The sequence below is a fragment of the Podarcis cretensis genome (genome assembly GCF_951804945.1).
Source record: "Podarcis cretensis genome assembly, chromosome: 7".
In the NCBI taxonomy this organism is placed as follows: domain Eukaryota; kingdom Metazoa; phylum Chordata; class Lepidosauria; order Squamata; family Lacertidae; genus Podarcis; species Podarcis cretensis.
Window position 1 is genome coordinate 54,908,705 of NC_137176.1, and position 16,814 is coordinate 54,925,518.

At 46.8% G+C, this 16,814-nt stretch overlaps 1 protein-coding gene across 5 annotated transcripts in view; it reads right to left on the bottom strand.

Annotated features, from left to right (window-relative positions):
- Nucleotides 1–423: 423 nt before the first annotated feature.
- Nucleotides 424–16,814, bottom strand: part of LOC307219868 (DGAT1/2-independent enzyme synthesizing storage lipids-like) — a 142,966-nt gene continuing 126,575 nt past the window's right edge. For 4 of the 5 annotated variants that reach the window (XM_079983392.1, XM_079983389.1, XM_079983390.1 and 1 more), the window contains 6 exons: nucleotides 5,975–6,347; nucleotides 4,607–4,771; nucleotides 3,171–3,361; nucleotides 2,695–2,755; nucleotides 1,635–1,774; nucleotides 424–621 (listed from right to left, as the gene is read on the bottom strand). In XM_079983392.1, the coding sequence (XP_079839518.1) occupies nucleotides 517–621; nucleotides 1,635–1,774; nucleotides 2,695–2,755; nucleotides 3,171–3,361; nucleotides 4,607–4,771; nucleotides 5,975–6,251 (939 nt within the window). In that variant the 5' untranslated portion in view covers nucleotides 6,252–6,347 and the 3' untranslated portion in view covers nucleotides 424–516. Of the gene's footprint in view, nucleotides 622–1,634; nucleotides 1,775–2,694; nucleotides 2,756–3,170; nucleotides 3,362–4,606; nucleotides 4,772–5,974; nucleotides 6,348–9,053; nucleotides 9,240–16,814 lie in introns of those variants that run through there. The other variant, XM_079983388.1, reaches the window with a different exon arrangement.

Below are 16,814 nucleotides of genomic sequence, written 5' to 3' on the forward strand. Positions count from 1 at the left end.
CCTTCCTCCACAGACATCCTATTGGGAGAAAGCCAGCTAATGGGTGCTAGACGAACAGGCCTCTGAGTTCCTGGGCCCTTGACCAGGACCTGCCAGCCACAGCTGCTTTGTTGACCACTTGGGATAACTCTGTGTACTGCAGAGGTCTGCAGCCCACAGGTTCAAACCAAGTGAAAGCTTATCTCTATAAACATAAAAGAGATGTGAATAAAAGTGACATTACTCTTTCACTTGTAATATTATTTCATGTTTCAGTTAAGCACTCGCCTTCCCATTATAAAAGGGGCATTCTGGGTGTATTGCAGGATAGGGCAAGAAAGCACTTGTATGTCTTTGAAAACCTAGGACCTTCTGCACACACAGCAGGAGCTGAGCTACTGAGCTAGGGTCCCTTCCAGATAATTAATAAACAATACAGCACAATTCTGTGTATATCAGCTTAGCTTTAATAACATAATTATTAATGCTTCCTATAACAGACATCTCGTCAGAAACACTGCAACTGTTTTATATGGACTAGTTAGCTTTGTAATGCTTATCAAATCGTTCTGAAAGAGCTCTTAAGATATTTCCTGGTCTTTTTTGGTATTTATCCCGAAGATTGTCAATTGCAGTCTTTGCCTGTTGAAAGAAGAACAAAGGAATACATTGTGTTATAGGAATATATTGCTAAAAAGGTGTTCACAGTTATTAATATGAGTGAGGGAAAAGCTAAAGGGATCACAACCAGAGGCAACCCATTTATTCCAGATATAGAAGCACAATATGTAACTTCTTTCTGGGATACGTAAATGACTTTGTAAACTGAGATGTGTTGCATGATGGTCCTTGTCTCTCAACTGTCAAAAGTGGCTTCTTCAACATGGAGGGTTGGGCAAGAGCAGCCAGGGCCAGGAAACCCCACTAGGAAACTGCTCATCTGTCAGTGAATCCAGCCCACTCTCTTTATGTTTACCAAGAGCACTGTATGAGAATGGCAGAGGTACAACCAAACATAAGTGCCTTGGGCTGCTTGGTACGTATTAATTTTCCTGCACGGTTGTTACCTCCAGCTATGTGAGGAAAACTGCAGAAATGCTATTGAGTTATATTTCACTATATATTCACTATTCGCTTAGAATGGCAATGGGTGACAGGGCTAGTGACAAAAATAAGTCACCTCCTGGTTCCATGCCTGAAAACAGCACAGCAGGGCATGGGTAAAAATAGCAGAGTAGGATGGAGTCGCATTCACGTGCAGAGTTGCAATAAGTCACACAAACATCAGAAGTTCTTCAGTAATAGTTTTACCGAGGCTTAAGAGCGCACAGTGCTTACTGGGTCCCCCACCGGGGAGGGGGCTTGGAGGAAACCTCTGGGGCAGATTCTGGGGCATATGGTGGGCAGAAGAAGTCCTATTGCATGAGCAGATCTTTGTGCATAAAATGCCTAGGCTTTTCATGGTCTCAACAATTTACGGAGCGGGAAAGCTGAGTGATGAACATAATGCACAAAAGTCTACACAATGAACCCGATCTCTGGTCGTATAGAATGAGCAAGTCAGTAGGCAGAAACCATTTTATAGAACTGAAAAAGAGAAACCAACAGGAAAACAATATTCTGCTTTTTTACTTCCTTGTGTAGAGTTAACTTACTTTTTCAGCCAGCTCTGCAGCTGTTATATTTGGATCATATGGGATGGGTTCTCCAATATATGTCCTCAGTTTCACTGGAAATGGCCCATATATGGGAAGGTAGAGAAGTCGTGTTTTCTCATATAACCATCTTGTCAGCCCTATGTATGAAAGGGAAAAGAGTCTGTAAAAAAGCGATCCCATATCAAATTTGAAATTAGTTGGCATTCTGAGTTTTTAGCAATCCCAATCAATCCATCCCAGAGATGAGGTTAAATAATTTGAGTGCATATTTTTTAAGAGACAGCACAACTTTTGCAGATAAGTGTACACTGAATAAACTACTAGTAATAATAATAATAATAATAATAATAATAATAATAATAATAATAATAATAAATTTTATTTATACCCCGCCCTCCCCAGCCGAAGCTGGGCTCAGGGCGGCTAACAACAATCAAAATAATCCAACATTCTAAAAACCTTTCATTATAAAAATTAATTAAAATCAAATTGATGGCAACCATTAAGCAAAATTCTGTGCAGATTGCCAGAGGAGGGGGGTCAGGCTGTGCCTTGACCAAAGGCCTGGTGGAACAGCTCTGTCTTACAGGCCCTGCGGAAAGATGTCAGGTCCCGCAGGGCCCTAGTCTCTTGTGACAGAGCGTTCCCACAGATTGGAGCCGCGGCCGAGAAAGCCCTGGCTCTAGTTGAGGCCAGCCTAACCTCTCTGTGGCCTGGGATCTTCAAGATGTTTTTATTTGCAGACCGTAGGTTCTTCTGTGGGACATAACAGGAGAGGCGGTCCCATAGGTACGAGGGTCCTAGGCCGTATAGGGCTTTAAAGGTTAAAACCAGCACCTTAAACCTGATCCTGTACTCCACTGGGAGCCAGTGCAGCTGGTATAGTACCGGATGAATGTGATCTCGCAGCGAAGACCCCATAAGGAGTCTCGCCACGGCATTCTGCACGAAAGGTACAAAATAGATTTTTAAAAAATATCATTGTATATTATTAATCTGTTTATTGCCTGATATCAGATCTCTTGATCAACCAAGGAATATAAGATATTTTGCTCACTTGACTTTCCAATGTTCCTGAATGTTTCACAAGCGTTTTGGGTAAACATAGGGATGATGGGCTGAAAGAATAAAAGAAAAAATGCAAAATCAAAAGAAAGGTGAGACCTGGAGAGTTACTTCACCCCACCTGCCCCACCTTTATTTTGGTTAAGGACTAGGAATAATGTTCCCCATCGGGCATTACAGTGACAAGCCAGACGCAACTGACTTCAAATTGCACATGCTGTCCCCCAGATTTTCAAGAATTGAAGAGGAAAAAAGCTATTATTTTTTTTAATGTAAGTGATTTCAATAGCTTTTTTTTAAAAAAAAAAGCAGGGGTAGGAAATACTTGGAACTCCAGATATCATTTGACCCCTAAACAGGATATTTGCCATCCTCAACTACTTAGGATGCTAGATCAAGGATGTCACCACATTATGTCTTATCTAGGATAATCGTGAAGGCAATGCAAATTGCACAAAGATCACTCACCACTTTTGCCTCCAAAGCTACCCGAGCGAAACCAGTGCTGTTACCCCACATTATGTTGTAGTCATTACTAAAGTGTGATTCTCTAGCTCCACCAGGGGCAATGCCCAGTAAATGGCCTTTCTTCAAAATTTCCACACATTCAGCTTTATTGAAATCTTTCAAATTGATGGAATTAAAAAGTATCTTCAGCCCTGAAAAAAGAAGCCCCAAATAGAAAGCTGAGGTGGCCACCTTTTTAGACAAGCGTTCCACAAGTCAAGTCTGTAGTACAACATTCAAGTTTGACATTCAAGTTTGCATTATGATAAAAATACAGGCCACAGTGCCTTGCGGCATGCATAGAGAGACAGATACACACATGGCACAGATGAGCCCATGCTGGCTGAATCCTGCCTACACCAGCATAATTTCATCTCTGCATGCACAGGTAAGTGGGTGGAGATTATATGCTGCATTAATTCACCCAATGGACAAATTCACCCCCCAAACAGAGCACTCTGTGCTACTGGGCATTTTTGGGCTCTGTACTTCCTTCCTTATTTAAATAACCCTTTGGTGGTGTCATAGTTCCTTACTGTGGCTGCTGTCTGCATGCAGAGGAAGATGATGTGTGGGGAGTGGAGGGCCATGAACACTCCAGCAAGGGTGTCATGTGGGTTTGATTGCAGTGTCACATGGGGGCATAAAAGCTTTGTGTGGGAGTGCTTGATTGGCCATGTGTTCGGGTGGGGCCCTGTTTTCTGGTATCTTTGTACCTGAAGAAATCATCAAGTTGGAGACCCAGTTTCCTACACCTTGTCCTATTCTGGCATTAAAGTCAGCAGCAATCATATGCAGTTACAGCACAGAAATCAGATGTCACATTATGCAGTTGACCCCATTTCTTAGATCCCTGAGGAAGAGTGTAGAAAGTAATCTCATAGCTGTTTTGAGGTCAGACAAGGTATTCCTGCGATCTGTGATCATGGGCCAAAAGACAAAGGTCGACATGCTGTATTGGAAACATAGCCTGACTCAAATAAGGTGCCTGAAACATTATTGGAAGAAGAGGTTGAGGCTGTAAATGGCCAAAGCAAGCCTGCAGTTTCCAACTTTCTTTTTTGTGTGAACACTCCATCTCATTCTGGGCTCATCCATTGTTGTAACTCAGATGGGAATCTGTCAGGGCAACTTGTCACTGGGAAATGAAGTGAGGCATGCTTTGAGAGGATTGCCCCAACAGCATAGGCGGGATACAATGAAATATCAACACTTGGTTATGAGTTTTATTTTGGCTTACGTTCCCCATGGTCACATCCATCATCTTGCTGATATTTTATTTGTATGTTGTTTCTCACCTCTTTGCCTGATACATGGTTTTATATTTTATAGGATTGTTTTATGTCACATTTCACATATTGTTTGATAAAAAGCATGATTTGAATTTAATAATTTACCTGGTAGCCGATATATGCCGCTATGAATGACTGAAAAGCACTCTCTCTGTGCCTCCTTAAAAAGTTTAGCGACAAGAAAGGAATAGTCAATAGCAATGACTGAGTGATAATAAACAATAATCCCTGGTCCTTTACGGAGATGTTCCATGCCAATAACTTCATAACCTGGAAATAATACAAACCAAATAAATATTACTTTGTGAAAAATAAATGAAATATTGCAATCTTTTATTGGAAGAAAACAGTGCGGTTCAGAAAACTGAAATTTAAGATCAGGTAAAAACCTCTCCTATATGTTTCAGTGTTCTGGGTGCTAGTTTGTCATCTATACAGATCAAAACTTTCTCTGTTGTGATCCCAGAACAAATGGTATCCTCCTCTGCTGGAATATTCCTTCCTTGATTACTTTTGGGTGCAGGTGAAAACATTTTTGCCTAGTCTTTGAGTAAGCTAAAACTGTGACACTCTTTCAATCTCCTTTAAGCATTTATATGTGTTATAATACTCATATCTTCAGACCATTCTCTGAATCACTTTATAAAAAGTGAGAAAACAGTTTCCCAGACAGATGCACCATTGACCAATGTCATAAGTAGCCACAGGGTTTCATCCTTATGACCCAAACTTGGTTTTAGTAATATATTTCTGATTTATGCTTCAACATCTAAAGCAACATCACTCTGGGAAGCAATGAGAACATAAGATGGATCCTCTTGATCAAGCCAAAGCTCTCTGTATTCCATCATCCGGTTTCTCACAGTGTCCATCCAAATTAGCACCCATCACCACATCCTACGCTGGCAGTTTCCATGGTTTGTGTCCAGAGTTTATGTTTCAGAGTTACCTAGTGGTTTACCATGCTCTGGAAAATGGCACCATCAAAGTCTCACTGCACGATGATATACTCATTACATTTGCTGTGTACTCACTACACGTTTAAACCCAACCCCCTTCTGTTGCCACAATCCATGAAACTATTTTTAAAGAGCTTTGCTAATTATAGCTCTGTGAGGTGTAAGCAACATTCTCCAGGTTTCTTTCAATGTGATTAAATGTATGGTGTTTATGCAGCCACCAGCTGACCCTTTCTTCTGTAATATATCTTAATTTCATACCTCATAATATGTTTTGTTTTTCGTTTTGATTGCTTATTACCTAAAAAAAAAATCCATGCCTTTCTTTTGATCCATATGGAGTCAAGGCCAGCTTGGAGCTGTGGTGACTCTGAAGTGGGTTTAGAGGTCCACTCCTGATGCACTGTAGCAACTATTGTCCCAATGTCTCAAGTCTGAAATTCTGATGCTCAATCCTATGAAAGTATAGGAGCTGATAAGACTGAATTATTGGAATGAAAGAAAACTTACTCACCATACCATATCTTTCCAGTTATATCACAAACTTGAGCAATAATTTTCCTTGGTTTCTCCCAAAATTTGCTAACATCACTTTCTTGCTGGTTATTCATCTTCTTGTAAATATGTAACACAAATGAGACAGCCCAGAGACACAAAACCGTACATATGAATGGTGAATAAAGTAAAATCAGAAGCTTAAGTAACCACAAAGGGTGAACCACTAAGGTCCGATATTCTTCCAAATAAGAAACACTGATCCAGTTTTCCAGAATTTGAGAAAACCAGCTCATGGTTTCCTAATCTGAAGCACCATGTGTATGCCAATGAAAGAAATATATGAAGTGAAAATTTCCTCAGTTGTGATGGTATTTTTTTCAACTGTTTACCTGGAAAACAGAAAATGCAGTACATTAGTTTGAACTGTCATCCCAGAAGCATTCATGATTACATGAAATTTCATGTGATTTAATATTTTCCTAGTTTTCCCCACTGTAACTTGCCAAGTAAACGTATTGTTTTTCCAGCATCCATCATGAGGATGTACAACATTACAAATGTATGACTCCATCATTTATTTGATGTAAAGCAAGCTGGTTTCATTCCACTGCTGAAGTATTAAGGAAAGTGAGAAAGGGTTACTTCTCTTTGAGTCAGCATAAATGGTTCCCTGCCCCCTAAAGAGAGACGTGGAGACTGTTGGAATGATCCAGTTAAAAAGTGGAGAACTTTGTGAAGATTTAATCTGAAGGAATTTGGACACATTGCAAGACTTTTGACTGAGAGAACTCTGGCAGTTGCAGGTCTTCGTTAATAACTGGACTTTGCTCTTACTGTGTCGACTTTGCCTCATCAAGGACTTTATAAGTCAAAATGCTCTCTGGGCTGTAGAGTGTGTTTTTTCAGTGTCTTTCTGCCCCCAAAGTAAAAACTAACTTTGCTACACAGTTGTTCCCTATGCTGGGCCTAACCACTCGACTTAAATTGTGTGGTGCAAACACAACACTGAACAAGATTGAGGGTGGGTAGAAAAGTGAGCTGAAGGGTAGCAGCATTTGGGGATACACCACAAAATGTCTCTTTCTGGGGATGTGAAATGGAAAACAGCACTGCTGCCAGATAAGAACAGATGCCAATGGCCAAACCCTGTTTTAACTGCCTCTAGAACTTCTTTCCAGTTGGGTTATTGGAGATCATGCCACAGTACTCAGCCATCACATTTCTGTCTTCAACTTACTAAGTCATCTTAACATCCATTAGTTTTATATAGTCGAATTGTATATTTTTGATTCTACTCTATTTTCACTACATTTTTCAACTTAATGGTATGAGAAAATAGACAAGATTGGGGGGGGGGTTGTGCCTATAGTAGCTGTGTGATAGGATAAAGTAATACCTGAAAAAGCCATAAGTGCTCTAGTTCCTCACCCCCGAGAGCCACGAAAAACTAAATTTCACTGCTGTGGTTTGTCTCAGATCAGTTGTACCTTGGTTTTCAAATAGCTTAGTTCTCAAACGTTCTGGGAAGCTGAACGTCCAGTGGGGCTTCCACAGCTTCTGATTGGCTGCAGGAGCTTTCTGCAGCCAATTGGAAGCCTTGCTTTGGTTTTCTAATGTTTTGGAAGTTGAACAGACATGGTACGACTGTAAACCTTACTGCTTACCTTACTTGACAAAGATAAATGAGCGGAACAAGATGGTGCTTGATAGCTGTGATGCAGGATGGAAAAAAGTGAATTCCTCCCTCTTTCGTGGGAGTGGGAAACATCTTTTGGCAGATTCTACAACGATCTGAGAGAATAATTTGGGAAATATCCCACAACATACAGTGCACCTGTTTCCAGGTTTTTCTTCTTTATGGGTGGGAGAGAAAGCGAAACAGGTGTCTAGCAACTCCCCTCCCTAGAGGGGAGACTTGTGTGGTCCCTGGAAAAGCTGATCAATTGCCAAATGATTTATATCTGTGGAATATATTCCATTTTAATTGCTACATATATTTGTGAACAGTATGCTTAACAACTCAACAACTTGGGAATTTACTGCATCCTAAAACTTCAAATGGCAGGCTTGGACAAGAGCCTGGACTGGAAGATAAGAGTGAGCCAGGGAAAGCTTCCTCGGCAAACAGACAAAGGAAATACACGCACACGCGTGTGTGCGCGCGCACACACACACAGTATATATACAAATTAAACTACGCCTGACAGATGAAAGGATATATGATTGTTTAACATGATTGAGAATCGATTAGCCAGTGACTGAGGACTTTGAGAGTTTAAGATCAGAATGTGGAAAATATGAGAACAAGAAGAAGAGGGCAGAAATATCATTATGTGAGATGAGTTCTTCAGAAGTTCAGAATATGGGAAGTCCATGTGAAATTTAATAATTAATAATTCAGATTGTACCATAATTTGGTTTTTGTTTTGTTTTGTTTTGTTTTTGAATTGGATTATGATTTGATTTGATTTGTTATTAATTGGATGTTCTTAATTGAAAATTAATATTATTAATATTATTATTTTATTTAATAAGATCCTTTCCACCCACCCTTGCTAAGAATGGGGAAGCCCTCATTACTGGTATTTGAGGAATGGTGAATTCCACGGGAGCACTGTTTCAACTGAAACAAAATGTTTTTATCTCACATATATTTGAGTCTGCATGCAATGCTTTCCCCCTGTTGGCTTGGACAGTAGTGTACACTTGACATTAGCTACCATCCATATCTATCCCAGCTTCAAATCAACCCTGACTAAAAGAAATGAACATCCTAGCTGTGTTTTATGTTGACAGTGTGGAAACAGGCTAAGATGTTCATACAACTCATTTTCACACGCACATAAACACACAGAGAGACACACACAAACAGCATTTCTCTCTCTTTCTCTCTCTCTCTCTGCTGACTCCTGCACACGAAGTGACAAATAATACAACTACTAGGACATTTGCAAACAAAGCAGGGTCTAGTATGGTTTCAGACTGAATGAGAGACTTTGATGAGATTCCTGCATTGAAGAGGGTTGACTAGATGACCCTTGGAATCCCTTCCAGCTCTACACTTTATGATTCTATGAACAATTTTTTTTACTTACATTTCTGGTAAGTCTAAATTCCCTTTGCTTCAGTCACCTCTCTGTGGATGCAGCAGAAGTCCTGTCTGGTGCACTTTTTTGTAGGCTAATTTCCACCCCTATGGAGACACATCCCTTTCTGTGCTGCTTTAAAGAGACTGTGATGAGTGTGCCATTTGTATGAAGAAAGCAAGCATAGTGAAAAAGACATAATCCTAGGGAGTCTGTTGCTAAGAGGTTTTGCCCATTGAAGATTATGAAATCACAACTACAATAGCACTTAAGAATATATTGGGTCACAGAGCACCAGTTATTGACTAAGGTATAAAGGTAGGTGTTGTAACAAGTGTGTTACCTCCATTTGCTGGTGGCTTCTCCCACTATAAGATGTGTATGAGATAGGAACATGATGTAAATCACAAACCTTAATAACATGTTGTCAGGGACTCAGCGGGAGCGCAGGGAGGAGAGGAGATGGAAAGCGAGGGGGAGCAATCCGAGGGCAGCGTAGGAGAATATGACAGCAGCCCGATAGATTCCATGAGCCTCTCCAGCGAATCGGAAGATTCACAGAAGGGGGCGCTGATGGGCAGGGCAAGGGGCGACCCAAGGGGGACACCCCAGAAGCAAGGGGCCAGCGGGGACTCCCAGAGCAGCAGTTGGAAATCAGGAACAGCTTCCCCACCAGAGCGTAGTGGGGGGGAGGAGTCCCAGGTGTCAGAGCCCACATATGCACCACCAGCGAGAGAAGATGAGTCAGGGTTGACCACGCCTCCATCGGAGAGCGAGTTAACGGTTAAGAGGAAAGTTGCAGGCTGGGCGCGGGCGCCAAGTTCAAAGGTACAGGCGAGCGGCACAGAAGGTAGCCCGGATAGGGAACCAGGTCCTAAAGCCCGCCGGAAGGAGGGGCAAGAATCGTCAGGGTCAGCGTCAGAGGAGTCCAGGAAGGATGAGACCCTAGCGGGCAGGAGGGCCCAGAGGAGAAAGGAACTTAGGAAGAGGTGGAGCAAAGCGAGAGTCTTAAACTGGTGTGGAGGGGGAGGAGACTCAGACGGGACTACGCCGGTCTAAGGTCGAGACGTAGAGCTGCACGCTGCGGCTTTAAAATGGAGACTGAATCTCAATAAAGACTTTTGTACATAACGACAGCCTAGCGTTGGTCCTCTGTGAGCTGGGACCTGGAGGCAGCTCTGACAGTAAGTCCCGTCTCTAATTTCAAAGAACCTCGCAACGTGAGAGGACGCAGCGAGGGGCGAAGATTGGTGCTTCGCGAGCTCACAAAAGCAGCACAAGATGACTACAGAAGAACGACTGGCAGCTTTGCAAGATGCCGTGGTACAACTTAACGCAGAAATACGAGCGGCAAGGAGGAGAGAAGAGGAATCAGATGCTGTCTGCAAGGATCTGCAAAACAGGTTGGAAATGTTGACTAAACAGGGGCCACCAGCAGCCAAATCAGAAGGGATCGGGCTCGGGAAGAGAGGGGGGAGCCTGGTGTCGCATTTCGATGGGAGTCTGCAGCAATATCCTAACTTCAGAGCAGACGTAGTTTTTGCGCTAAAGTTGCTGGAGAAGGACTTTAGAGATGAGCAGGAGAAAGTAGGCTTCATACTAACGCATCTCCATGGAGAAGCTAAAGCGTGGTTGCGCAATCTGTGGAGAGATAATGATCCAGCCCTCCAAAACGCAAAAGCCTTCATTAAGGCGATAGACGATTGTTTTTTATCGGAGATAGATGTGGATGTCGCTAGAAAAGAGATTCACGGTTTGAAACAAGGCAGAGCCACTGTAAGGCAATATCATTCCCGCTTTTTTGCATTGGTCAACGCGCTGGGATGGGAAAAAGACTCAGCGTCCGTCAGGGACCTGTTCTGGGAGGGGCTCAACGGGGCTGTGAAAGACGGAATCGCAAGGGGGGAGAGGCCACGGAGCACTCAAGAAGTGGTCCAGAAGGCGTTGACGATTGGTGTGCGGCTAGAAGAACATCCCTGGAGCAAGGATGAAGGGCGTTGGGGATGCACGCCAACAAGGGCACCTCCTTTCTTTCCCAGAGACTCAGCGCGCGCTCAATCCACGCCTCCACTGGGAGGGGGAGAGGAGCCGATGGAGATAGGTGGTGCCAAGGCTCAGTCAGCGACCAGAGCCCTCACACCAGGAGCAGCCAAGGTGAAGCCTCCTAGAGGGAACAGGAAGTGTTACATCTGCGAAAGTGCTCAGCATATGGCAAAAGAGTGCCCCCAGAGGCTCCGCAAGCACAATGCAGCCTCAGCAAAAGTAACAGAAGCAGCTCAGCAGAGAGAACCACAGCAGGGAAACGACGAAGTCTGGCTGGAAGCAGAGCCGCTGGGGCCCAGCCAGACGAATCAGTGAAGCAGTCCCCAGGAATCTTACAGCCCACAGACCCCCTCCCGCCCAAACCAGTGGTGCAGCTCACCGCAACACTCCAGCTTCCCAATGGGCTCACCATGGAAGTGCCTATTACCATTGACTCTGGTAGCAATGCAGACTTTATAGGAGTGGATTTCATCAAGCAACATAGCATAGCGCTCCTGCCTGCCATGATGCCCCTGAAAGTAGTGACAGTCGATGGAAGAGAAGTGCTGGGGGGACAGGTGGTACAGCAAACGCCGCCAATGGTGATGCGCATTGGAAATCACCGCGAAGTCATCAGCTTCAACGTCACCCAACTGTCAGACACGCCCATAGTGTTGGGCATGAGCTGGTTGGACAGGCACAGCCCGGCATTGGCATGGTACCAGCGTAAATTGACCTTCTGCTCCTCCTACTGCGCAGAACATTGCATCATGACTAACCAGGAGGACGAGGGGCAAGAGGATGACCCACAGCTACAACTGGGCATGCTGCAAGCGGTACCCGACAAGTACAAGGCGTTTTTGGAGGTCTTCTGCGAGAAGGAAGTGGACAAGCTGCCTCCCCACAGACCCTACGACTGCAAGATTGACCTCCTGCCGGGGGCAACGCTGCCGACCGGAAAACTGTACTCCATGTCTGAAGACGAACTGCAAGAGCTCAGGGAGTTCATAGATCACAATTTGAAGCGGGGATTCATCCGAGAATCCAAAGCAGTGGGGGGCAGTCCTGTGTTCTTTGTGAAGAAAAAAGACACGCCCCAGAAGAGGCTAGTAGTTGATTTCAGAATTTTAAATTCGAAAACCAAGCCCACGGCTTTCCCGATGCCCAAGATCGACGACTTGCTCGCGACGGTGAGGAAGGGACGCATCTTCACCAAGTTGGATCTACGAGGGGCGTACAATCTTATACGCATGCGGGAGGGCGACGAGTGGAAGACGGCCATGTTCACGCCCTTGGGCACCTATGAGTATAGGGTTATGCTCTTCGGTTTACAAAATGGCTCCCACTGCTTCCAAGCCTTCATGCATCACGTGTTAGCGGGGCTCCTCTACAAGAAGTGCGTCTGCTTCCTGGACGACATTCTGATCTTCTCGGAATCGCAGGAGGCTCACGAGAGAGATGTCAAGGAAGTCCTGCAAAGACTACGGGAGCACAGGCTTTACGCCAAACTGGAGAAATGCCAGTTCGACATGACGGAGGTGGATTTCCTGGGCTACAAGCTGTCCGACAAGGGAATCGCCATGGACAGCGCCAAGGTACGATCAGTACTGGACTGGAAGAGCCCGCGCAATCGGAAGGAGGTCCAGAGGTTTGTCGGCTTTGCTAACTTTTATCGCAAGTTCATCAAGGGTTTCGCTATGCAGACGGCGGCCATCACGGACACCCTCAGCTCCAAGAAGAAGAAGTTCATCTGGACGGAGCAGGCGGAGCAGTCCTTTCAGAAACTCAAGCGTCTTTTCGCTTCCGAGGAACAACTGCTGCATGTGAACCCCAGCAAGCCCATGAGGGTGGAGACGGATGCCTCCGACAGAGCCGTGGGGGCAGTCCTGTTGCAGCGAGACCCGCAAGGGGATTGGAGGCCGTGTGCTTTCTACTCCAGGAAACTCAGCAAGTCGGAGCAGAACTACACCATCTGGGACAGAGAGTTGCTGGCCATTCATGCAGCATTCAAGGCGTGGCGGCACTTCCTCATCGGAGCCAAACACACGGTGTAAGTTCACACGGACCATAAGAACCTGGAGTACTGGCGCACGGCGCGGTTCCTGAACCAGAGACACATCCGCTGGGCGGAGTTCTTTGCGGATTTCGACTTCAGGATAGAATATATCCCCGGAGACAACAACATCATGGCTGATGCGCTATCCAGGAAGCCGCAGTATCTGGAGGAAGCAGCACCGGTAGCGGCCAAACACATTTTCGCACCCAAGGCGTGGGCATGCGCTTCTGCCACAGTAGACCTGGAAGCGATACGGCGCGAGCTGCGAACAGATTCCTTCGCGCGCTCCAAGATGGAGGAGGTGCGCAGCGGCACGGCAAAGGACGACGAGTTCCAGATACGCGACGGACTGCTCCTCCGCAAGGGGGCCATCTACGTACCGGGAGATGAACTCCGCGCGACAGTACTGCAACAGCTACACGACGCACCCAGCGCCGGACATTTCGGCAAAGAAAAGACGGTGGAATTAGTAGCCAGAGACTTTTGGTGGCCCAAGATGCGGGGAGAAGTCGCGGATTACGTCACGAGGTGCGACACCTGCCAAAGGGCCAAGCCAGTACACAGACCGCCGGCGGGACTGTTGAAACCGCTACAGACCCCGTCCGAACCGTGGGAGAGGGTAGCCTTGGACTTTGTCACTGACCTGCCCAGCTCGAGGGGCAAAACAGCAGTACTCGTGGTAGTCGACATGTTCACCAAGATGGCGCACTTCATTCCTTGCGCGAAGGTGGCCACAGCGGAACAGACAGCCAAGCTGTTCATAGACCACGTGTTCAAGGTACACGGCCTGCCACGATCTATCCTGTCCGACAGGGGGCGCCAGTTCATCTCGAGTTTCTGGCGGAAGCTGATGGGGATCCTGAACGTCAAGGTCAACCTAGCGTCGGCAAGACACCCGCAGACCAACGGACAAGCGGAGAGGGTCAACGCCGTCATGCAGCAGTACCTGAGATGCTACGCGAACCAGCAGCCCTCGACCTGGGTGGACTATCTGCCCCTGGCCAAGTTTGCCTACAACAACACACAACACGTGTCCACGGGGGTGACACCGTTTTTTGCCAACCACGGGCGACATCCCAGGACCTTCCCGGGCTTAGAGAAAGAGGGGGAGGGGGAGCCGCAGGGAGCAGAGGCATTGGCAGAGGAGTTACAGGAGGTCCATGAACAGCTCCGTAGACAGTTAGACCTAGCAAAACACGTATACAAGATGCAAGCAGACAAACACAGAAGAGTGGGGGAGGACATACGGGTAGGGGACTGGGTCTGGTTAGCGGCCCAGGCAGTGCCGGCCAGATCCTTAGCTAAGAAGAAGCTAGGACACAAGCAGTTGGGCCCTTACCTAGTCGAGGCACAGATCAACCCAGTGGCTTTCCGTTTGACACTACCGGAGGGTTCCAGAATGCACCCGGTCTTTCATAGATCGGTGCTAACGCCCTACAAGGCACCTCACAGGTTTCAGGAGCCAGGGACAGCTCCCAGTCCGCTTAGAGATGCACCCATGACAGGGGGGTCGCCGAGGGCGGGGCCACTCAACGAGGTGACGGAGATTTTGGACTCAAGATGGGGGGAAGAGGGAGTCGAATATCTCATCGCAAGGGAAGGTGCCCCGGCCAGCGCCAACAGCTGGGTGCCGTACTATGCGGTGGAGGAGCACTACCTCAAAGACGAGTTCCACGCATTCTTCCCACACAGGCCCATGCCGGAGGATTATTTTGACGAATATCTTTTCACCCCCACACTCTCAGCCAGTACGTTTCAGGGGTTCTCCTCGGCTGAGGAGACGGTTCCAGAGACTACCTCGCCGGAGGGGTCGGTCTCAGACTTGGGTGCGGAACGCTCTTCTTGGTGGGACACTCAACCCGAGGAGGAGTGGCGCAGGAGACTGCTCAGAGGGCCCTGGCAGGCAGACTACCCAGAGGAAATGGGGGAACAAGGGGGCATGGACAGGTTGGGGGAGGATCCTGGGTTCGAGCACGCCGGCAACGAGATGGAAGCGGAGGAGAGCGACGTCGATGTAACCGTCACAGACTGGCAGCATGCCAGGGGGAAAGACCGGTATCCGGCATGCACCCCCACAGCATTGGAGCACCCGGAACCCACGCCAGAAGAGGGGGAGGGGGGAAGGGGAGGCTTCGAGGGGGGGATGGATGTCAGGGACTCAGCGGGAGCGCAGGGAGGAGAGGAGATGGAAAGCGAGGGGGAGCAATCCGAGGGCAGCGTAGGAGAATATGACAGCAGCCCGATAGATTCCATGAGCCTCTCCAGCGAATCGGAAGATTCACAGAAGGGGGCGCCGATGGGCAGGGCAAGGGGCGACCCAAGGGGGACACCCCAGAAGCAAGGGGCCAGCGGGGACTCCCAGAGCAGCAGTTGGAAATCAGGAACAGCTTCCCCACCAGAGCGTAGTGGGGGGAGGAGTCCCAGGTGTCAGAGCCCACATATGCACCACCAGCGAGAGAAGATGAGTCAGGGTTGACCACGCCTCCATCGGAGAGCGAGTTAACGGTTAAGAGGAAAGTTGCAGGCTGGGCGCGCGCGCCAAGTTCAAAGGTACAGGCGAGCGGCACAGAAGGTAGCCCGGATAGGGAACCAGGTCCTAAAGCCCGCCGGAAGGAGGGGCAAGAATCGTCAGGGTCAGCGTCAGAGGAGTCCAGGAAGGATGAGACCCTAGCGGGCAGGAGGGCCCAGAGGAGAAAGGAACTTAGGAAGAGGTGGAGCAAAGCGAGAGTCTTAAACTGGTGTGGAGGGGGAGGAGACTCAGACGGGACTACGCCGGTCTAAGGTCGAGACGTAGAGCTGCACGCTGCGGCTTTAAAATGGAGACTGAATCTCAATAAAGACTTTTGTACATAACGACAGCCTAGCGTTGGTCCTCTGTGAGCTGGGACCTGGAGGCAGCTCTGACACATGTTCTTTTTACAATATTGAATCCTAGTGCTGCTCCAGTAAAAGCTCTTCCATTGGCACCATGCTGCATTTAATTATGCAGCATGTATTGCTTGCTTTGGAGCCCCAGAAATTCCAGGTTGACATGCTCTGATATCAAAGGGTCTCTGGCATCCGGCACATGTTCAATACTGTCAGGTGGAGGTGAAGGATCCAAGTCCAGCATGCGTTCACCAGTTAGGTCAGAGGAATAATCGCATACATACATACATGTTGGTCCATTTTACTCTGTCATGCAGTGCCTGCAATTCAGTCCCAGACTCATTAAAAAGTGAAATTCACCAGGCGGTTTACAATATGATGATGATCATATCTATCTACATATCTATATCTATCTATTGTCAGGCTTTGGGGGATTATATCCCTCGCCCTCCCCCGGTGGTAGCAAGAAGCAGAGAAAAACAAGAAGAGTTCTTACTAATGAGTTTATTCAATCATTAGAGCGAGAGACAAATGAATGCAGTCAGTCTCTCATTATTGGCATTGCTCCAGCTGAGATCCTCTGCACTTCCTTCCCTTGCTGGGGAAAAAGGGGGCGGAGCTCAGTTCCAGCAACTATGTCATTGGAGGAAGACTGAAATTAGCAGAGCTCCAACTGGGGCTTTTGATGAACCAATAAATCTTAAACAATTAACTGCCAGAGTCATAGAATCATAGAATCATAGAGTTGGAAGAGACCACAAGGGCCATCGAGTCCAACCCCCTGGCAAGCAGGAAACACCATCAGAGCACTCCTGACATATGGT